General features: G+C 30.6%; 5 protein-coding genes across 5 annotated transcripts; 4 read left to right on the top strand and 1 right to left on the bottom strand.

Moving 5' to 3' along the window:
* Positions 1 to 10996: 10996 nt before the first annotated feature.
* On the top strand, positions 10997 to 12415 carry GO595_007642 (CAMK family protein kinase; the record flags this gene model as incomplete). Its single annotated transcript, XM_067921128.1, has 1 exon — positions 10997 to 12415. One exon carries the CDS (start codon positions 10997 to 10999, stop codon positions 12413 to 12415), a length of 1419 nt encoding a protein of 472 aa, XP_067772205.1.
* Positions 12416 to 17548: 5133 nt separating this feature from the next.
* Positions 17549 to 18541, bottom strand: GO595_007643 (DNA repair protein RAD51 1; the record flags this gene model as incomplete). Its single annotated transcript, XM_067921129.1, has 1 exon — positions 17549 to 18541. The coding sequence occupies one exon, from the start codon at positions 18539 to 18541 to the stop codon at positions 17549 to 17551; it is 993 nt and encodes a 330-aa protein (XP_067772206.1).
* Positions 18542 to 18985: 444 nt separating this feature from the next.
* Positions 18986 to 19645, top strand: GO595_007644 (Ribulose-phosphate 3-epimerase; the record flags this gene model as incomplete). Its single annotated transcript, XM_067921130.1, has 1 exon — positions 18986 to 19645. The coding sequence occupies one exon, from the start codon at positions 18986 to 18988 to the stop codon at positions 19643 to 19645; it is 660 nt and encodes a 219-aa protein (XP_067772207.1).
* A 345-nt stretch (positions 19646 to 19990) lies between these two features.
* Positions 19991 to 21307, top strand: GO595_007645 (Myb-like DNA-binding domain containing protein; the record flags this gene model as incomplete). The annotated part of the gene is made up of 1 exon (XM_067921131.1): positions 19991 to 21307. One exon carries the CDS (start codon positions 19991 to 19993, stop codon positions 21305 to 21307), a length of 1317 nt encoding a protein of 438 aa, XP_067772208.1.
* A 212-nt stretch (positions 21308 to 21519) lies between these two features.
* On the top strand, positions 21520 to 22170 carry GO595_007646 (ribosomal protein S3; the record flags this gene model as incomplete). The annotated part of the gene is made up of 1 exon (XM_067921132.1): positions 21520 to 22170. One exon carries the CDS (start codon positions 21520 to 21522, stop codon positions 22168 to 22170), a length of 651 nt encoding a protein of 216 aa, XP_067772209.1.
* Positions 22171 to 24010: the final 1840 nt, after the last annotated feature.

A 24010-nucleotide genomic window follows, 5' to 3' on the forward strand; every position in this document is an offset into this window, starting at 1 on the left:
TTTGGAAATAATAAACGTTATTTTGCAACATCAGATAATGTGAAGTGATTTAACGTCTTCATTTTTAAAAGGAATTTATCTTCATCCCAAATTTGTTAATAGAGTCTATATTTTTTAAACTATACACAAAATTGTATTTTATTAAAGAAACAAAAAAGTGTTAAGAAAAAATGATCTATTATGGAAAATCGAAATTTTGATAAAATATTTTTTGATATGATCTTTATTATTATATTGAAATTAAATTCCGATAAATATTCTTTATAATTCTCTGAGTTAAAAATAATTTTTTTTATGTTTCATTAAATGAAGTATTTCAAGATTTCCCTCTGTACTGTTTTTTTATTCCAGGATATGCACATCTATACGAACTGCTTTAGTAGTGTACAGATTTTAAAGATATTTATGGGGTTCAGTTTTGAGAAAAACGAGCCTTAATTTCGTGTGTCGAGTTTTCGCATGACATGTGATAACATATATAACAATAAGAATTTTTCCAAAAGTTATACATAAACAAAAAGCACAATACTAAACGTCAATATTGGAAAATAACGTGGTGACGTTGAATACTAAAAATGATTCACATTTAGAACACGCTACATTTTATTATTTATTTATCTTAATTACATTTGCTCAATGAATTTCTCTTCTTTGAAGTCATCTGCAAATGGATCTCCTTCAATATTTGATATAGATATTCCTGTTGTGAATGTGTTTGTGGTTTGGTTATCATTTTGTTGTTCTGAAATTTCATTTTCTGCAATTTCTTCTTTTTTATTTTTAATTCGTATCAATAATATAATAAGTAATGAAATTATAATAATAACAACAACAATAACGCAAACGATTATTATGATAATTGTTGTTTTATTATCTTTTGTTTGAAATTCATTGTTATAAATAAATGTAAAGAAGTTCGAATAATAAATATAATAAGTTGAATAAATAATAACTGTGTAATCATAATATATAAATTCTGTTTCAATATAAACATTCGATGAATTAATTGCAATTAGTGAAAGTGATTTTGTTTGTATTTCATAATAAGTAAATGAATATGTAAATGATAATGTGACTGTTAACAGATATGAAAAAGATTTCGTTATATCATTTTGAAATGATTCAGTAAATGTATTTGATTTTGAAAATGTATTAATACTGAATGCATGCGATTGAGAATATGTATTTGACTGAGAATATGTATCACTACAACTAAATGTATTTGACTGAGAATATGTGTTACTTCGACTGAATGTATGTGATGATGAAAATGAAAGTGTCGGAATTGATTCGCAGTTTCCTTCTGCTGATTTGTCTTTGACTGATAATGTTCCAAATGTCTTATTGATATATGTTGGATATGTTATAACTGTTGTTGTAACATTAGAAAATGCATTTTCTTCAATATTCGGTTCGTTACTTCCATAATAATAAATGCATTCAAGTGCTTTACAATCACCAAATGCTGAACCTCCAATTTCTGTTATTCCATACCCAAGTGTTAATATCATTAAATTAGAACAGAATGAAAACGCATAACTCCCAATTGTTGTGACTGAATTTGGAATTGTAATGTTTTTGATTGATGAACATGATGAAAATGCTGAATCACCAATCGTTGTAACATTTTCTCCAAAAATAATCGTTTCTAAATGTGAACATGTTGAAAACGCATAATTCCCAATATCTGATATAGAATTACCAAAATTAACTGAAATAACTGATGGCCATTCTGAAAATGCACCACTTGGAATGGTATAAATTCCTTCACTAATATATATAAATTTCGTGTTGTTTTTTATATTGATCAATTTCACTAAAATCATTTGAATTTGTTATTGTTAATGTTAAATTATCATCATAAAATAATTGAAAAGAATTTATGAAAAATATAACAAAAATTAAAACATTTTTATGTTTTCTCTTTTCGTTTGTTTTCAATTCGTAGTTGGTCAATAAAAATTTCTGTAGAAAAAGTGGTTTTTTCTGAAAAAAATTGATATAAACCACAATCATCATTGAAAAAATGGCGGTTAAACGAACGTAAACATTGAATTTAAATGGTCGGTCTTTTTTATCGTTTTGCATCAACAAAAAACAAAGAAATTTACTCCGGTTCAAAGATATTTTCTGGTAACTCCTTTTAGTGGTTTGCTTTGACGTATTGTCTTCAATAAGCATACTGGTTAAAAAGGATTTATTTTTGGTAATTGTAAAATATGATACTGAGAATTTTATTTTGTCATAAAATATTTGAAGCATAACTAATGTATGGTCTATTTCAGTCAAGCAATCTAAAAATAAACTGGTTTTAAAGAAAATAGAATTGTTGCTAAATATATCAAAATTTTGGTTATGAATTTCAAAGACTTGATCTTCTACATTGTACCCATGAATGAATCCTTCTTCGCTGAGGTTCTTTTTCATATTTGATATTTTTATAGTTGTAAGAAATGGGATTTCTGGTATTGTATCGGTCGTAAATTGCTTTGTTACGCCCGAAATGAGCATCAAATGAAGAATTTTCATGCTTCAAGATCTAATATAGTTGAAGGCCTTTATTAAATACACATCGGCTAATACAAAAGTTAAAAATCACACGGTTATCATGTAAAAAATTTATTGTTTTCTTGAAGTTTTTCAATTTAACCTAAAATTCGTTTGTTTCAATATTTAAGGACACACAGAAAAGGTGCTAAAATAAATGATTATAAAGCACTTTTAAATAATATAATGAATGAATGCATGTGATAGAGCTGAATTTGCTGATCAAAATGATATATCTTTGTTATTGGTAATCATTTTTTAAAGTTATTAAATTTCATTAATTATTCACATATGAATTTGATTTGATTTGGATACAATTACAATTAAAACTGTTTTTGTAATTCCACTTGATGTCTCATTTGAGATATAACTTATATATGTATAACAATTTAAATAATATTAAAATATGAAATATATATAATCATTGTGTAATCATAATATATAGATCCTTTTTCAAGGTATGAAATCGTTGAATTATTGATATATAATGAAAATGATTTTGTTTGCGTTTAATAAACAGTTTATGATTTGTTATCGATAAAGAAAGTGTTAATATGTAAGAAAAAGTTAAAGTTAAATCCCTTTGAAGTGCTTTTGTATATGTATTTGATTTAGTGAATGTATGTGTTTGTATAAATGAATTAGATCTTGTGAACATATCTGAATTTTACAATGTATTCGATTTTGTAAATGAATGAGTTGAAATTGGTAAACAAACACCACCATTATATTCGTTATTCACTGGAAATGGTTCAAATGTTTTTTTTCTTTGTGTGTTGAATATGTAATAATTGATGAAAATGTATTTTCACTAATATATGGTTCTGATTTGCCATAATAATAAATAATCGAAGGATGTTCAATTAGAAAATGAATATTTTCCAATTCTTATTTGTTGTGTGAAAATTTTTAATATCGTTAAATGATAGCAATTAGAAAATGCTGCTTCTCCAATGTTTTGAACCAAACTTGGAAGTGTGAAGGTTGAATGAAAATGCTAAATTACTAATTGTCGTATTATTTTATCCATATTCGGTAGTGATAAAAATACATAATTCAATATGATTTACAGAGTTTCCAAAATTAACATAAAGAACAGATTTACCATTAGTTGAGAATAACAAATTGTTCATCGATTAATATTTCTCATTGTGAATCATTTCATAGTTTTTAAATAATTTAAAAATATATCAATTGAAAATATATTTTTATTTTACATTAAATCATAGCCAATTGTCTTCATCTTCTTTAACAATATCTTCAACTAAAGTATTGACATCTTCCTTTTGATTTAAACTTGATGTCGTTGAATCCTTAAATTGTAATGTCGATGTCGATTTTCCTTTTTTATTATTACTTTTTATTAAGAATATAACAATTCCAACAATTATTAACACTAATGCAATTGATCCGCAAACAATTCCAATCAATGCATTCGTTGTAAGTCCATTCGTATGTAAAATGTTCGTGCGAAACATTGTAATGAAATTTGAATAATAATTAAAATGTGTCGAATACATAATAACTGTGTAATCATAATAAAGAAATTCAGTTTCGACATAAGAAAATGTTGAATTGAATATAAATAATGAAAGTGATCTTGTTTGCGTTTCATAATATGTAAATGAATATGCAATTGTCAATGTATACGTTAATGTATATGAATATAATAATGTTAAATCGCTTTGAAACGATTCAGTAAATGTATTTGACTGAGAATATGTATTACTTCGATTGAATGTGTTTGACTGAGAATATGTATCACTACAACTAAATGTATTTGACTGAGAATATGTGTTACTTCGACTGAATGTATGTGATGATGAAAATGAAAGTGTCGGAATTGATTCGCAGTTTCCTTCTGCTGATTTGTCTTTGACTGATAATGTTCCAAATGTCTTATTGATATATGTTGGATATGTTATAACTGTTGTTGTAACATTAGAAAATGCATTTTCTTCAATATTCGGTTCGTTACTTCCATAATAATAAATGCATTCAAGTGCTTTACAATCACCAAATGCTGAACCTCCAATTTCTGTTATTCCATACCCAAGTGTTAATATCATTAAATTAGAACAGAATGAAAACGCATAACTCCCAATTGTTGTGACTGAATTTGGAATTGTAATGTTTTTGATTGATGAACATGATGAAAATGCTGAATCACCAATCGTTGTAACATTTTCTCCAAAAATAATCGTTTCTAAATGTGAACATGTTGAAAACGCATAATTCCCAATATCTGATATAGAATTACCAAAATTAACTGAAATAACTGATGGCCATTCTGAAAATGCACCACTTGGAATGGTATAAATTCCTTCACTAATATATATAAATTTCGTGTTGTTTTTATATTGATCAATTTCACTAAAATCATTTGAATTTGTTATTGTTAATGTTAAATTATCATCATAAAATAATTGAAAAGAATTTATGAAAAATATAACAAAAATTAAAACATTTTTATGTTTTCTCTTTTCGTTTGTTTTCAATTTGTTAAATAAAAATATAATTTCATAAAACGATAAAAATCCCAAAATAAAAAAGTAACGCATTAGAGCTTGGGCATTTTCATTGAATTTGAACATTTTCTTTATGAAACTATTCTTCATTGGCATTGCTTAATGTGCTTTTAATGAAAAATGATTAAGTACTAAAGAAAAGAATTTGAAATAATGTTTAACATATGAAATTGGTGATTTTAATAAAGGGAAATGCCAATGATATTTTCCTGCACTGATATTAAATAGACCGGATTCATTATCTTTTAGCATAATAAAATTTGTTTCCTTAATGGATATATTCGCTTCGTCACGAGGTGAGAATGTTAAGTATGTATCCCCTTTGGTTTCTGAAGTAAGGTAAATGGAGTGTTTAAAAGTTTGAGAAATAGATAATTGATCAGTAAAAATCTTTGAACCTGAATTTTGTTGAGAGATTCGTAATAAGCAAAAGAAATGCATAGAGAAAGCCAAGAAGAAAACACACATCCGTGTGAAAACTTGAGAAACTTATTGATAAATCAGTCAAAAACGATACAGAGCGCTTCAACCGCTTCGCCTTTGAGTTGTTTCGTTGGCCCAACTTTTGCTGATACGTGTTTTATTGTTTTTGCAATCGGAAGATGTTCACAAAGCTGAAACGCGATGTTTTATTATGAAAAGTGACATAGGTTCCAGAATTAAATTGTATATTAATCCTGTTAAAAAATTAAAGAAACAAGATGTCATCTTTTGTCATCAAGCAAACATTGAACACCTTTGAATTACAAACGGTCAAAAAGTTTGTTTCTATACAATTAACAGTCCTTCCAATTGGCATATTGAATTTTGAATGCATTATTTCTCATGAGAAAGAGATGAAAAACGGTTTTTAAAAAATGATGGTTGTCCACATTAAGCCACACTCATTTGTTTGATATGCAAACGTATACATGTTTCTAAGCCATCACAAACATAAACTAATATAACTCGATATCTATTCAAACGCTTATTGGAAAAGTGCTAATGTAGAAGGGCACCCTGCTGAAACAATCCCATTTGTCAGTGCTTTAGATGAGTTTTTGTGAAATGAAAAAAATTGGACAATTTCATTTTCAACATCGCAAATCCACCAGATTCAAGGCAAAGTAGAAAAACTTCAAGAAAAGCCAAGTAGAATAATTCTTTATTTCATTCCAAGATTAAGCCAGCACTTTCATTGATAAACAGCGAAATTACAGTTACATTTTATAAATATCTTTAGTTTAAACAAATGTTTACAAATTTATTTGCCTCCTCTTCATTTTGGAATTTTATTCGTATAATTTTTACCTTATTACTTTCATCAACGACAATCATTTGAACGCAATTTCCTAATTTTTTGATTTTGTTTTTATTTTCGTTTATTATTTGGTTTTCGATACAAATTCCATTTGAGTTATTCCAAATTATTATTCGTTTTTTATCTGAACACTCACTAACACATAAAATTGAATTAGCAATAAAAACAAAATTTTGAATTTCGTTATCATAATGATATAAATTTACATTTTCAAATTGTAAAAGACATTTTTCACTCGGAAGTAACGAAATTTGTATTGGAGAATTTCGTTTATATTCGAAGCTATCTGTGTAATCTGCTTCTTCATGGCTCATCTTGGGATAATTACAGTCGCCAAGTGGAAAATAGTCGGAAAATATTAACGATGTAAATGGTTTGCTTGGTTGTGTCGTGGATTGGAATGTTTTCGATGTGCCAAAATGAAACGTTGCTTTAAATGGCTGAATTTTTTCAAATGTAAAATGCTGTTCCACGTTTTGTTGGGGTAAATCGAGTTGAGTAGATGTGCTTTGGGCTTGAATTGTTGGTTGTGACTGATTTTGTTGATATGAAATATTATACACCAATGGTTGTGGAGTGCTTTGTGGTTTGACATTTGTGCAAGGAAATGCATTTTCAGTTGGTGCATTTGTTTGAGGTTGTTGCAGGCTTTGCATAGAAACAGGACCACTTTGCTGAGACATGTGGGAGTTTGAATTTTGGCTAGAATTAGGATCGCAATCAAAATTATAATGTTGACGTAAAAAATTCAAATCAACTTTATTCTGCATGCTATTTTGATTTTGGTTATTTGTGGTTTGGAATTGTATTGTTAAATCTTGATTTGAAGGTGGATTAATTGGATTTTTTTGTGGAAAAATTGAATTCTGTTCATTTTTTACAGAATATGTTAAATTTTTGACTTGAAACAAGGTTCAGACAGACTTTGTTAAAAAAAAGTCAGAACCCAGCTTAAAAGATTTTTTTGTTTGATAAAATTTTCATGTTTATTCAAAAATGAAATGAATATTATAATATAGCTATTATGGATATTCAATAAATGCTATTTTAGTTCGTTTGTACTTTGTATATGGTGAAATATTTGCATTCAGATTTAATGTTGATATTTTCTCAGATTGAAAGGTTTACCTCCGTTTAAATGGGGGAAAATGCGTACGATTGGGACGAAAACGCAATAATTGAATCAAACTTAGAATGGAAACCATTTCCATCTTTACATGTAAAATTTACCAAAAGTTCACCCATTTCTGTAAAACAAATGCAACCAACAATTCCATCTTCACATATCATATCAAACATTTTTGAAGGATTTTTACTTGAAATTGCAAACACAGCTGATGAAGAAAGCAATCAATCAAAAGTTTATTGTTGGAATGATATATCAAATTCTTCCCTAAAATCAGTAAAGAAAGCTGTCTTAAATGGTTTAACCACAGAATATAAAAATGCATTTCCTAAAAGCACTGTAGATGCTCAAGTAATTTCTGGTTCTACTGATTTTTATTATCGTGTACCTGATGAAACGCCTGAAATGTTAATCTTTCATATATATAATCCACGTGACAACGAAATCCAAAAGCCGCGAAACACTACCAAAAGCAAAATGTCAAGTTATAGTTTTAATAGTTTTAATCAATTAAATCATCTTTCAGTAATTCCACAATCAACCAATGGTTTTTCATTTGACGTTGATTCCACTGCCAATTTTTTTCAAGAATATGATTGTACCAAAATTTTTATTTTTGATTGTCCATTAGCTAGTCATGAGTTATATTCACTTTCACGAAAACTCAAAAACTTTTATGGATTTGCTGCCACCAAAGATAACTTACCATTTGTTACACGCATGCCTTGTGATTTATTTACATCATGTTTACTAACCCCATCAAAAACCGCCATTTTAATTCAATCCTTAACGTACGAAGACCTTAATAATGGAATCTTAACACCTTTAGATACACAAGAAATGGCCATATTAATTGAAGAAAATCCACATTCTGAACGAATACTTCAAACATTGGATCAATCATTAGAATTATTTGCCGATCGAATTGCATTTGAGACCTTAGAAAACGACATTAATTTATTTTATGAAGTATTTCGAAAAGATCCAATTACAGCCAAACTATTTTACCGGTTTATGTTAGCATGTCGTATAATGAAGAATGTATCAACGACGCCATATTCTTATCCCGTGTTACCTAATATGAATTCGCATCCATTATGGGAATCATTTGATTTACAAGTCGATCGAGCCATTTATTCACTAAAAGAAAATAACAGTTCCGATATTTATACTATTGATTATTTATTAGAGGAACAAATCGAACAATTAGAGAATTGGTTACATTTTTTAAGCTCTTCGAGAGAAATGCCTGACGAATTGTCATCACTTGAATTCCTTTTTGATTCCAAAAAGTTTTTTCCACGCGCAATTGAATTTGCTGCGAAATTTGTTACAATTTCGAATTATACAACAGAGAAATTTCTTGACACAAGAGCATTCCCTGTTTTGGTACATAAGATTAATGATTTAAATGAATATGATGTTAATGTTAAATCGAATTATTCGATTGTGATCGCATCTGTTTTCTCATATTCGAACGAATTAAAAAAGTATTTTGTTGGTTCAGTTGATTTATGGAGAAATAACTTGTTAATAAGCGATGAAGAAAATTTCGTCATTTCTTGTTTGTGTTGTCTTTTACAATTCCCGAATGATGAGACTTTAATTCCTTGTTTAAAAAACCTCACGAAACATAAGTCATCAAACGTTAGAACACTTTCTAATTTGTTATTATCGAAAATGTTTGTTTTACCTGATTTACCTATTGATAAAATCTCGAATGAAGATAACCCTTTATGTAGAGCTACGATTGTGTCTCGAATCATTCCGGCAATTAAAAAACTGGATATAAACGACCAAAGACGTAACGAATTATATTTCGATTTGTTCTTTTCGTTAAATGATCCTTTTATTTATGTAAGAGACGAATCAATAGTCGCAATTTCGAATGGAATTGTACTGGAAAATTCAGATTTTTTTGACGAGATAAATAAGTATTTAGAAAATGATTTGGACGATAATTTAATTGATAACCCTTTGATCTTCTTGTTAATTCGTTCTTTAAATATTTTAATTTATGATTCTTCAAAATATATTCGAAAAAGATTTTTGAAACTTTTGAATTTGATCGATAGAAAAATTGATAATGAAGAGTGTAAACCTCTGAAATCGTCTTTAGAAAATTCGTGTATAACCGAAATCATTCATTCAAATAATGAAGTCGAAGAATTAACAAAATCAAATCATGTAATTTCAAATCTTTATGGTTCATCAAATTCTAGACTTTGTGGTGTTCCAACTATTTCTTCAACAGGACTTTTGGCTTGTGGAAGTTGTACTGGAAAATTTTATTGCCAATTTAATAACAAAACAGAATGTTTCGATTACTTCGAGCCAAAATTGGAAATAAATGAAATACCAAATCGATTTATTAAACTGTTTGATGGTTATATCAAAAAAATTCCAAAAATTATTTATTCAACATATATTGACGACTCAAAAATTTTGTTAATAAATGATAACTCTCAATGTATTGTAATCGATGACGAAATTCAAAATGACATATCATGCTCATTTTGGATGGAAGAACCTGACGTATGTAATAATTTAATCACTGATTATAATTTTATGACGCACCAAATAATCGAATCACCAAATTCAAGAGTCGCTCATATTTACGATCTTGAGAAACAGAAAAAAATTATGGATTTAAATTTTGGAAATATGAAATTTAATCATACGCAATGGCTAAAACAATTTTCTTCGTTATTGGCTGCCTCTGTTGGTAATAGCTTGTATATTTATGATGTTAGAGCTGGTTGTAATTGTGTGGAAGCAATTCCAAATTTTGGCGAAAAAATTATAAGTTGTAATTCTTCTTGTGCGCTTCCATACTACGTTATAACTGCTAAGGAATCCGGAAATATCAATATGTTTGATTTAAGAAAAATGATTGAATGTGAAAAATGTTCAACTGGTAAAGAGTTAAGACAATTTGATATCCACAAGCAACTTCCATTTGCTTTTGGATTAACAAGCTCACAAGCTTTCACATTGATGTTCGGTTCTGGTTCATTCGAATTAGAAATGAAAGATCCAAAAATTGTCTTGGATAGTTTCTCTTTACATTTGATTGAATCTGCTTGCGCTGTCAGAAAAGGAAATCAAGTTTCTTACGTGACAATTAATTTAAATATGGAATAGATTAGAAATAAAGGAAATTTTTATTCGTTTACAAGTAATTTTTGTGTGTAATGTGACCAAATAACAAGTCAAAGATTTCAATTCATGAATTGACACCGGTTTAGAAAATTGAATTTCGTTCAATTTATATGGGAGAAATCTTAAAATATTTACATACATAAATGAATAAATATAAAATAGTTTTTTATTATAATTAGCATTCTTTTATATATATTAAATATATAATTAAATCTAAATATATTAAATGTAATTAAAGATATTAAAGTTGAATTGTTTCAACTGATAAAATATTCTCTTCAAAATTCAGAGGAAACAAATTTGACAAGATTAATCCTGTTGGCCAGCTCCAAGATGAAGAAGTCCAATGTACCGAAAATAATCGGAAATTATAGCCTCAAGAAACAAATCGGGAAAGGATCATTTGCTACTGTATGGTTGGCTGAACATACTCTTGCTAAGGAAAATGTAGCAATTAAGATTATTGATAATACAACAATTCAAGAAGAAGAAGCAAGAACAAGGTTTATACGTGAAATCAATATTATGAAACAAACTGATCATCCATTTATCTCAAAACTTTTTGAAATCATTGAAACACCAAAGTATACTTATCTTGTAATGGAATATGCAGAAAACGGTTCCATTCTAACCTATGTCAATAGCCATGGAAGGCTTCCTGAAAAAGTTGTTCGACGTTACTTTTCACAATTAATATCAGCTCTTGAATATCTTCATGAAGTACGTCTCATAGCTCATCGTGATCTCAAAGCAGAAAATGTTCTTTTAGATCGTAACTATAATCTAAGACTTATAGATTTTGGTTTATCAAATAGTTTTTCTGCTGATTCACCAGAACTAAAGACAGCATGTGGTTCACCAGCGTATGCTCCACCGGAGATGATTCTTGGGCATAAGTATACTAAAGCTGCTGATATATGGAGTGCTGGTATTTTATTATATGCCATGGTTACAGGTGAATTACCATTTGATGATGATGACATCCAACGTCTTCTTCAACAGATTGCCTTTACCGAGCCACATTATCCCAATTATTTATCACCACAGATTGTTGATTTACTCCACAAAATCCTTACCAAGAACCCAGAGACGCGCTTAACCATTGAAAAGATCAAACATCATCCCTGGTTTTCAACGAATGAGTATGAAATGTTTTCTCGCCTTCAATCTAACGAAGAAAAGTGGCTTCAGTCCGGCATTGAAACTGATCTTATACCTAAAATTCAGTCGATGGGCGTCAACATCAACAAGTTAACGCAGTCACTTTTGGAGGGCGAATACAACGAGTCAACTGCCATCTACTTAATCCTGAAGCGCATTAAAGTAACGGAAAGCATTAAGGAAATGATGGATTCGCTTGACGAGTCATCACGCAACAAAGTGGAGAAGCCTGTCGCACGATGTAACTCTGGATTAAATGTCGGTGAACAACGGAGAAGTCATCGCTTGCATATGAGGCCTAGACATGACTCTGCACGTATACAAGCTGTGCCGTCGCCGATTGCAAAACAAGCCGCGGAACAAACGCCAGTGAGTAACCAAACAAATGTGGTGGTCGTGCATGAAAAAAGACCTTCGAACCAAAGCGAAAGACATAATCCTATTCCTAGGCCAATTCCGAAACCTGCAGCTCACAGACGTACAAATGGTAACGGAGATGAACAAGGGCCATCGCCTTTGAAGTCATTGAGGAAATATAATGAATCAAAGGAAGTGATTAAGCGAAGAAGATCAAACTCACTTGTGATGTAATGATGAATGTTATTTAATAAATGATTGACTTATATCTCGATAAATTGGACTCTGCTTAAACGATGACAAAGCATTAAAATTCGAGAAATACTTCAAAAAAATATGCCATAAAAAGTTCGACGCCACTTTATGCTTCTCCGGAACATAAAGAATAGGAAAAGCTGAGTCCTAAAGTTGATATTTATAGCCTTGGTATCATTTTCCTCGAAGTTTTTGGTTCATTTAATACTGAAATGTTGAAAATGAAAACTATAAAACAACTTAAGGACAACGGCGAAGAGAACATAAATACTGACGAAAAATTAAAATCATTTATCAGCAAGGATTCAAGCAAAAGACCAAACGCTGGCGAAATAATCAGTGCACTTGACTCTTTGCTTTAAAATAAAAAATCCTAAATTAATAATAAATATTAGGAAAATATCCCTAAAAATATAAAAACCAATTTTTATATTGGATATTTTTTTTTAATAAAACGCTCATTCTTTTACTTGTTTTTTATTTCGAAATGAAATTGTGTAAATGTTTTAGAAATTCTTTCGATTTTATGGCTGAAGAAGAGATCGAGAGAGCGAATATGTGACAAACTTCTTAACATATTATTTATTTTACCGATTTTTGGATCTGAAGTTATTAAATTGTAATTCATGCAGTTAAAAAATGTTCTTTATTAAACGATATTAAGATACCAAATTCAGCTGAAACAATCGGAAATTCTATTTTTAATCGTTGTTCGGATATGAAAATGATTATTTTAGTGAAAATCCAAAATTAATTTATCAAAGGACATTTTATCAGTGTTCATCATTAATTAATATTATCATTCCAAATATAGTTGAAACTTTTAAAAGGAATTTCAATCATATACAAATTTAGAAACAATTATTATTGGAGAAAATGTCAAAAACATTAACGATGATGGATTTTATGCCTCATAGATTAAATATATTTATTATTATGGTAAATCAGAATCAAAACATTTCATTACCAGTCTTTACATGTATTGAATCAATAAATGTTATGTCATTATATCTATTATAGTAATTTCTTTACAATTATATATCAAAATGAAAATATTAATTTGACATTAAAAACACAATAATAATTATAAGTGTTTGCGTTGCAGTTGTCGTAATTGTAATAATTACAATACTTATCGTGGTTTTGGTTCGAATACATAATAAAAAACAAACAAATAATGAACAAAATTCAAAAAGTCTCGAAGAAAATGATTAATTCGGTTTCCCTTCGAGGTAATTCCTACCCAAACACTTTGATTATGTACTTCTGTCCATGATGACTTGTTTAACCTTTGCAGTGAATCGATGGCCACTATTGTACATTTGCTCTGTTGACATTAACACATTTCACTATGCGATTGCTTCTCCTTTCGTCTCTATGATCACAACAACTTCGTCCACTTCGATTCCGTTCTCAAATCGAAGTATGCCCGGAATCATAACTTTAGCGCCGTGACAGACAGGGTCGGCGGATGAGTCCTTTATTACACTTCGTTTTAATAATTTGAAATTTCATGGTGATGTTTAGCAATTATTTTTTTACAACACCTTAATAGCATGTTGTATCTAAAAATATTTAAAAATATTTTTTATGCAAGGAGGAATTGATATGAATACTAAATATTTATTTATTTGAAAGTTATAATTTTAAAATTGTTGTTAATTTTTACTAATATTTAGAAAATAAAAAGAAAATTGCATAATTTACTGTAAACAAAATATTTAAATTATTTTTTGGTTCAAAGATATTTTTGTTTGAAAAGTATATTTATATCTGGTCGAAACACTTTTTATCGGATCAGACGACAAATGGCAATGGATTCTACGATATTTTTCTTATGCATTTTATCTAAGAGTTATTCATTTACTGATGAAACTATATTACTTCAAAATACATATAGCGTTTACAATCAAAAATCTGCTATTTCAAACTTTTTGAATTTTTTCACTATTCGCAAAAATACATTATATTTTTTGTTTGTAAAAAATCTTTTTTTGATTACTAATATAAATATTCAATTAAACACTCTAAAAAACAATATTTATTTAACAAATCTAGATTACTTAAAAGAAAATTTTTTTCCTTATTATGAGAATTCTATCTGTAAAATGTTTTATAAATTATTAATTTTATTTTTTTGTGGAATCATCTTATTTTGTAAGATTTCTTCAAATAATTTTTCTACTAGAAATTTAATTCCTTTTATTTTCTCATTATTTTTCATAAAAACATTAGAATCATATAACAAATTAAATAAAACATTAATTATATCTGAACCAAATGATTTTCGTATTTATGAACAATTTAAACATTCTATTAAACACATTATTATTAAAGATGGAATTTTAAATATTCCACCAAAGGCATTTCGAGAAAGATTCTGCTTTTCCCGGGAACCATTAACTATAGAAATACCAAAATCAGTAAAATCAATTGGAACTGCTGCTTTTGAAGGTGGAGTTTTTCAATATATAAAAGTGTTCAAAGATAATCCAAATTATTCCAATTATAACAATGATGGAGTATTGTATAATAAAGATATCACGGAAATCATTTGTTATCCAATTGGAAACAAGAAAAAAACATTTGAAATACCAAACTCAGTAATTTCTATTGGAGAATATTCATTTTATTTTAGTTTCTTGGAAACAATTAAAATTGGTAAAAATGTTAAAACAATTGGAAATCGTGCTTTTTATAAATGTTGGTTTTTAAAAAAATTAATTATTCCAAATACAGTTACTTCAATTGGATCTGGTGTTTTTGGTTATTGTACAAAACTTACTTTCATAAAAGTTTCCAAAGATAATCCAAATTATTCCAATTATAACAATGATGGAGTTTTGTATAATAAAAATTTTACGGAAATCATTTGTTATCCAATTGGAAACAAGAAAAAAACATTCGAAATACCAAAATCAGTAATTTCTATTGGAGATTATTCATTTTATTTTAGTTTCTTGGAAACAATTAAAATTGGTAAAAATTTGGAAACAATTGGTAATTATGCGTTTTCTTGTAGTAAATTCCAAATAATTAACATTGGAGAAAAGGTGAGAACAATTGGTAATTATGCATTTTCTTGTTGCGAAAAGTTGCGCTCAATAAAATTAGGAAAAAATATTGAAGCAATTGGTAAAAATGCATTTCAAAGATGTTTTAAATTTCGGAATATTACAATACCAAATTTAGTTAGCTCAATTCAAAAATATACGTTTTCTGAATGTAAAAGGTTAGAAATAGTACAGTTTAGAGAAAATATAAAAACAATTGGGGATTATGCATTCTATAGATGTATATTAAAAAATATCACATTTTCAAATTCAAAAGTTTCTTCTATTAGTAATTTTGCTTTTTATGAATGTACTGAATTAACAAGTATCATTTTCCCAAACTCATTAATATCAATTGGAAATGAATCATTTCGTTATTGTTTTTATTTAAGAACAGTTATATTTGGCGAGAAATTGGAAGAAATTGGACGTTTTGCATTTGGATCTTGTGATCTTATAAATGTTACAATTCCTAATTCAGTTTTAACAATTCAACAAGCTGCATTTTCAAGTAGTCGAATCAACTTAATTAATTTAGGTGAAAATGTACAAACAATTGGTAATTATGCATTTTCAGGATGTTCTTTTATTAACATTACAATTCCAAAATCAGTTACTTCTATTGGATATGGAGTTTTTGATTATTGTAAAACTCTTCAATTCATAAAAGTATCCAAAGACAATTTATATTATTCTAATTGTAATAATGATGGAATTTTATATGATAAAAATATCACAGAAATTATTTGTTATCCAAGTGGAATTAAAAACAAAACATTTGAAATTCCAAACTCAGTAATTTCGATTGGAGATTATGCATTTGTAAATAGTAAATTAATAAAAAATTTGATTGGAGAAAATATAGAAACAATTGGTAACTATGCATTTACAAAATGTGCGTTCGAATCATTTAATATTGGCAAAAATGTAAAAACAATTGGTAAATGTGCATTTTATTTATGTACATTATTAAAAAATGAAAATATTTTAAATTCTGTTTCATCAATTGGAAATATGTCTTTTAAAAACAGTGAATTAGATACCATTATAATTGGTGAAAATGTTCAAACAATTGTTAATTATGCATTTTCGGGATGTTCTTTTATTAACATTACAATTCCAAAATCAGTTACTTCAATTGAATACGATGTTTTTGCATTTTGTAAAAATCTTCAATTCATAAAAGTATCCAAAGACAATTTATATTATTCTAATTATAATAATGATGGAATTTTATATAATAAAAATATCACAGAAATTATTCATTATCCAAGTGGAATTAAAAACAATACATTTGAAATTCCAAATTCAGTAGTTTCGATTGGAGATTATGCATTTACTTCATGTAATTCATTAACAAATTTAATTATTCCAGGTTCAGTTACTACAATTGGAAAAGATGTTTTCGAATATTGTGATAAGTTGGAACACATTTATTTTTATGGTGAAACAGAACCTATAATTTTATCAGATGCTTTTCATGTATATTTTGTTGATACTTTAGATTCGTATCAAAGTACAAAGTTCGGACCATTCACAGTAACACGAAATGTAAAAATTTATCGAGCTCTTCAAAATTACATACGGATACTCACTGTCATGGCAATACTAAAAACCATTTTCTATGTTTTAGCTATTTTATATATGTAATTAATCAATAAACCCAAATGATTTATCTAATTTTGATTAAAACTTTTTAAATTTTCCAAATTCAAGGAACAATAAAAACAATTTGTAAAATGCGATGTGGTACAGCCAATCTAATTAGGGTTTTATCTTTACTACATTACGCTCATATTTGATATTTAAATCCAGAATACACAAACCCATATAAATTGTATCGTATGGAGAACGTTTAACCCAAAATATTTAACGTCCGCTTCACTCCATTGAGTCCAAACTCTGCTACAAACGCCAAATCGCAGCGTTTCATGTTCCGTTTGCACTGCCGAACACCGTTTACTCTACTGCAAAAATTACAGTTTGCATCGAATATCTTCTAATTTTCAGATTTCACATTTCAAACACATTTTCTTATCCAAAATCAAAAAAATCAAATTTATTCAGCATCAATGATTCCTCCGTTCGATATTGCAAACATTGCTTCTGACTCAGGAAGCGATGGCGAGTCGTATATCTTGCAGATACGCGTTTCGCCTCTTCCCTTCCTCAGGTACAGCCTCGTCTGGCTTGCGTGCGCCATGATGTTACCTCCGATTGGCTTCTTCGGATCGGCCGCGAACATGCAGCTTCCGTCGACCTGCGCCACGACCTGGTTTGTGATCAGGACGGCGATTCCGTACTCGTCCGCAAGCCGCTGTATACCTCTTAGAAATTGCCCCAAATGCATTTGTCGTGCGCTAAGTTCTCCACGTCCGCTGTAGTCAGTTCGGTATAAGTTTGTGGACGAGTCGACAATAAGTAGCGCGTAATGTGATTCGGCCATCATCGCTGAGGCTGTGACTAAAAGTTGCATCTGATGATCTGTGTTATATGCACGTGCATACGCAATGTTTTCCATGACATCGTTGGGGTCTAAACCAAACCTTTCGGCAATGGGAATAATTCTTTCGGTACGAAATGTTCCTTCAGTATCAATCCATAAACATTTGCCTTGTGCACCACCTTCTTCGATTTGCAATTGACATGTAACGGCTAATGTATGGCATAGCTGTGTTTTACCTGTTCGAAATTCCCCAAATACTTCGGTGACTGAACCTGTTTCAATTCCTCCGCCAAGTAACTTGTCGAGTTCAGTGGAGCCTGTTTTAATGTATATCATATCTTGCCTGCGTTGGTTATATTCAATAGCAGATGAAAATCCCATCGGAACTAATTGAGCGGCTGCTGCAATAATTTTGTCTGCCTTGACTTCGGTGATTCCTTTGACATCTACAATTTGTTTACGTGTAGAAAAGGCAATTGACTCAACTGTATTAAATCCATTTTCTTGTAGCTTCTTAATATCCGCTGCTGCAATGCCAACGCTCTCTAATGACTTAATAGAGATTGGCCCGGACATTTGTTGCTCTTCGATCGCTTGAGATTTCATTTTAATATGATCTGATCCAAAAAGGAATTGATTTTTGCATTTAAATGGTTTACATTAGTTCCTCTTGTACTTCACTTTGATTTGACTGAACTCATTGAAAATATTGAATACTTTATTTTGTGGTAAATTTTCTTCATTTCCCGATGTTACCAATATATATTATAAAGCATATATTAGTGAATAAATAATTACTAATTGTAATATGAACTTATTATTATGTTCTGAAGTCAAATTGATAAATTAACAAATTAAATATTTCGAAATAAAATATTCCGAAAGAGTACAGTTTTGATGTAATCAATAAAAAATTAGTTTTTCTTATCTGATATTAATAAACAGGTGTAAGTTTTTCCCATGGAGATGTTTCACCTTGGCGTAAAGTATTCAATTTCATCCGCTGGCCAGTGAAAACCGTTTATCTCATTACTTTTTTCAGTTATTTTGATGAGAGCCAAAATTTGCCCATCGATTCTGTCCGCCGATTTCTCAAAGCTCGGCGAAGAGTGCAACAAAGTTATTAAGTACGGAGCTGACTGGATCCACGTTGATGTTATGGATGGACATTTTGTTCCAAATCTTACAATCGGTGCACCAGTTGTGAGCTCTCTCCACAAGGCATGTTCCGGATTTCTCGATGTGCACCTTATGGTTGAGAAGCCAGAAGTTTATGTCCAGCCAATGAGCAAGGCAGGAGCTCATCAATTTACATTCCATATAGAAGCAACAAATGACGCCGAGGCTTTGATCAACGACATCCATAACAACGGAATGAGAGCAGCAATCGCAGTCAAGCCAAAGACTCCAATCGATTCTGTTTTCCCATATCTCGAAAAAGTCGACATGATCCTTGTGATGACAGTGGAGCCTGGATTCGGCGGACAGTCGTTCATGTACGACATGATGGATAAGGTGAAGACAATCCGTGAAAAATGTCCAAATCTCGACATCCAAGTCGACGGCGGACTGAATCTCCAAACAATAGACACCGCTGCCGAGGCCGGCGCTAACTGCATTGTTGCTGGAGCAATCTTTAGGACTGATGATCCAATTGGAATGATCAAAAAACTTCGTGAATCAGTGGAAAGAAGTGGACGCAAACAATGAAAAGAATTAGTTACTAAAGAATGCTTTGGAAGTTCTTCTTTTTTTTACAAATTGGAAAGTTAATGCAACTGTTCCAATGTGCATTTGTCTCAAAAGGTATAGCACTTAATAATGAATAAAAAAAAATGTGAATTGTGAGAAAATGAAATTAACTGATTAAGTTGCAATAGTTCGTTTTCGTGATATTTCTTCACTATAACCAATGTGTAAGTCATGAAATATGCGCATTTCTTGGTTAAAGATGTCCATGAGCTATAAATGGCTTTTCGATATGAAAATGAATAATGAAAAGTGTTTTGACACTTTTGAGCTCGAAATTGCAGACCAAAAAGAAGAAACAAATTAATGTCACACAAAGCGCAAAAGCGGCATAAGCCAGATGACATGCCGAAACCACCAACATTGAATGTGCGCACGTGTTCCACTTGTCACAGAGACATATCTAATGAAATCTATGTGAAATGTGCACGTTGCTCAGGTTTTAACCAATGCCTCGAGTGCTTTTCCATAGGTGCTGAAGCTCAAAGCCATCTAAAAACGCATCCTTTTGTAATTCTAGAACCAATTCTTCAACCAATATTTCAAAAAGGATGGACAGCCGAAGAAGAAATTCTTCTGCTTAACGCCATTCAATCATGTGGTCTTGGTAACTGGCATGAGATTTCCGATGTCATTAAGACAAAAACTCCTGTTGAATGTGAAACTCATTATTTCGATACGTTTGTTGAATCGCCAATTGCTCCACTACCACAAAACAAAATCATCAAAGAGTCTGTTCTTCCACCACCACCAGATTTTGATACTTCTCCACGCGAATCTCGTCCGTCAATATCACATGAGAAAAATCTTGCGGAGCGTAACAAGAAAGAGCGTACTACGCCAGCAGAGTTTGCAGGATGGATGCCACGTCGACACGAGTTTGAAGTCGAATATATGAATGATGCCGAACAATTAGTATCTTCAATATCATTTTCGGAGACCGAAGAAACTGAAGAGTCGCTTGCAAAGAAACTTAAGTCGTTACGCGTATACAATGAACAACTTGAGGAACGACATTTGCGGACTCAGTTTGCCGAAGATTACGATTTGCTCGATCACGATTTCAGATCTTTTGGTGGGAAAACTAAGCAAGAACGTGAAATTGAAGAACAACTTCTTCCTCTTGCGCAAGTTCTCCCTAAGAATGAACTTGTCTCATTCATCGAATCATATGAAGAAGAAATGAGATTACGCGAACAATTAGAAACGCTTAAAAATTGGCGAATGAATGGTGTCTCAACTCATGGTGAAGGAGCACTCTTTAATCAACTTGATGCACTTGTCCGTGAAGATAGACTATCAGTTTCTGCTGTCGATAAATGGAACAGAGAATTTTTGTCATACACAGAATCATCTTTTAGAACAACTCTCGATAGACAGCTCCTTAATCCAGAGGAAAACCAAATATGTAGGATACTGTCAATCTCACCACAGAGTTACCTAATGATAAAGGACTGCCTGCTGCAGGAGTTCGAAACTTCAGGAAAAATGACATCAAAAATGGCTGTTTCCTTGATGCCAAAAAGAGAGACCGTTATGAAAACAATTTATGAATATTTAAAGAAAGTGGGATTGTTCAACAAGAAAGATGAAGAAGTTGAAGAGACTGAAGGATTAGATTAATTTGTTTTTTTGTGTATTTGTTTAAACAATATGTTTTCATATAAGAAATTCTTAAATTCTAAATATAGCTACAATATGTTAATGAAATCTAATATAAATTTATTCAAACAGTTTTGATTCATTGCAAATAAAATCATTTTTGTTAAAAAAAAAAAAAATAGAAAATTGGGGTACCCTGATCAACCGAAAAGTGACCATGTTAGCCTTTTCCAATGAAGGCACAACGATGCACAAAGGTTCGTAGAATCATAGAAACCGGCCTTTTCTATGCCGAACTTAACGAATTGTTTACACGTGAATTGGCTGCTGATGGTTATGGCGGTTGCGAAGTTCGTACAACACCATCACGTACAGAAATCATCATCAAGGCCTCCAACACAAAACTCTTTGTTGATAACAATGGTCGCCGCCTTCAAGAAATCCGCATGATGGTTTTAAAGAGATGGCACATTAAGGATGACCAACTTGAAATCTTCATCGATCGTATCCAACGCCGTGGACTTTCCGCTCTCAACCAACTCGAATCCCTTCGTTTCAAGCTTGTTAACCGTATCCCAGCTCGTCGTGCTGCTTATTCCATCATCCGTTTTGTTATGGATGCAGGTGCACGTGGTTGCGAAGTAGTTATCTCAGGTAAAATGAGGTCAGCTCGTGCTGCTGCTATGAAATTCCGTGAAGGTTATATGGTTAAGAGTGGTGATGTTTCACAAAAGTATGTATTAAAGGCTGTTGGCCATATCCCAATGAAGCAAGCCGTTGTTGGTATCCGCGTCCTCATTATGTTAGCACATGATCCACAAGGCATTACTGGTCCACGTGAACCACAACCAGATGTCATCAAAGTTCATGAAGCTAAAGATTAAACGTTTTTCTTCACAATTTTTTTCTGATAAATTCTGATGTTTACAAATCATCACTAGGGGTTACAGAATGGAATTCCTCAATTGTGCGAATTCCCCATTTAAATTTTCTTACCCCATTTTTTGCACACGTGGGAGTTCTCCTCAAGAATCGCGGTATTACATTGCTGATATAATTGATTCACCATCAACTTTAATTATTTCAAGAGGTCGATTTTTTGATCAACTCATACGTTGTAAAGCAAAATTTACGACCTTTGATGTTGTTTATCAGACGCGTATACCAGAAAGAATATATTTTGTTTCAGCAGACCAAAGTCGAACAATGTTTTTAATTGTTCTCATGCGTTTTGGGGATGGAATTGATACTCGCACAAATTATTGTTCAATTTTTGTTCATTGCAATGATGGAAATAATATTTCTTGTCCAATTTCTAAGCGATCAGATTATCCACAAATTGTTTCTTGGTCAAATCAAACAGATTCGGATGTTTTTGTATACACAGCATTCAACGAAGAAATTAGTTCATATAAACTCGTTTATAATGAAGCACGACTCAATTTCAAAATCGTTTTTCAACAAAGTATTGGTGATTTTTATACGTTTCGTTCTTCTTACGTTTCCGGGGCACCCTTTTATACGTTAGTTTCCAGGGGTGCCTCACAAGGTAAACACGTGCAATTGAAAGACTATTCAAAATCGGGGAACCCCTCGCAAAAGCAATTAACTCTTCCCAAATTTCGTCTTGCTGAAAACGACGAATTCAAAATCTTCAGGGATATCAAGCAACAATATGGTTCTCAGCGTTGTGTTCTTTTTACCAATAATAATCATTTAATTATTATTCTTCCTCTTTCACAATATTACTTACAAGTACCTCTTGATTACTTACCAAAAGTAGAAACCGGGGATCCTGAAAAAAATCGTCTAGAAAAGGCAAGAAGTAGGATTAATTTTGATCCAATCTATGCTTATTTACAACCATTTACTAAATTACCATTTTCTGCTTACATCAATGGGTTCTTCATAATCGCAGCACCCAAATCCCATATAACCACATTTCTAGTTGATCATAGAAATAATCCACGATATCTCATTCAAACCAAAATTCCATCTGATGACATTCATATGATGAGTTCCTTTTCTTACTTACCCCGATATGCACTTTCCCAAACGACAGGACAAATTTTTCAATGTGATCTTAATTATGACTTTTTCATCAAAGAAGATCCCAAATATATTATACCACTTCTTCATACTCTTGATTTCAATCATATTGATCGATTTGATTTCACGAGTATTCTTAATGAATCATGTCTTGAAACTTTTTGGAATTGCGACATCTATAATGAGTTATTACTTTTATATTTCATATATCATTGTAAAAAGGTGAATGCGCCGTGTAAAATCTGCACGACATTTGCGAAGCCGTATGTTTCTGTTTGTGATCCTAATGTTAAGTTCGAAAGTTATGGGATTCAAATCACTCAAACATTTAATGTTAATGATATCATTACGTCATTTCCAATGTTATGTAAGAACAAACAAGTCTACAACGAATTCCCAACGGATGTTACCAACTATGTAACACTTTCACGTTATTTATTTGATATCTTAGAGAACAAAGATCCGAATAATACAAAAGGTGAACATTTGGATTGTCCGTTCTTTAACTATGAAAATTATCATAACGAAATACGTTTTCCTGTTATGTTACAAATTGCAGCGATGAAATATTGTTTTGGTACACCAAATAATAAATGTAATAACGATTTCATTAAAGAAGAAGTTTTCCCTAAAGAAACAAATAAAGAAGAAATAGAATACTTATGCGTAGGTGAT

This window comes from Histomonas meleagridis, assembly GCF_020186115.1.
Source record: "Histomonas meleagridis strain 2922-C6/04-10x chromosome Unknown contig_55, whole genome shotgun sequence".
In the NCBI taxonomy this organism is placed as follows: Eukaryota; Parabasalia; order Tritrichomonadida; family Dientamoebidae; genus Histomonas; species Histomonas meleagridis.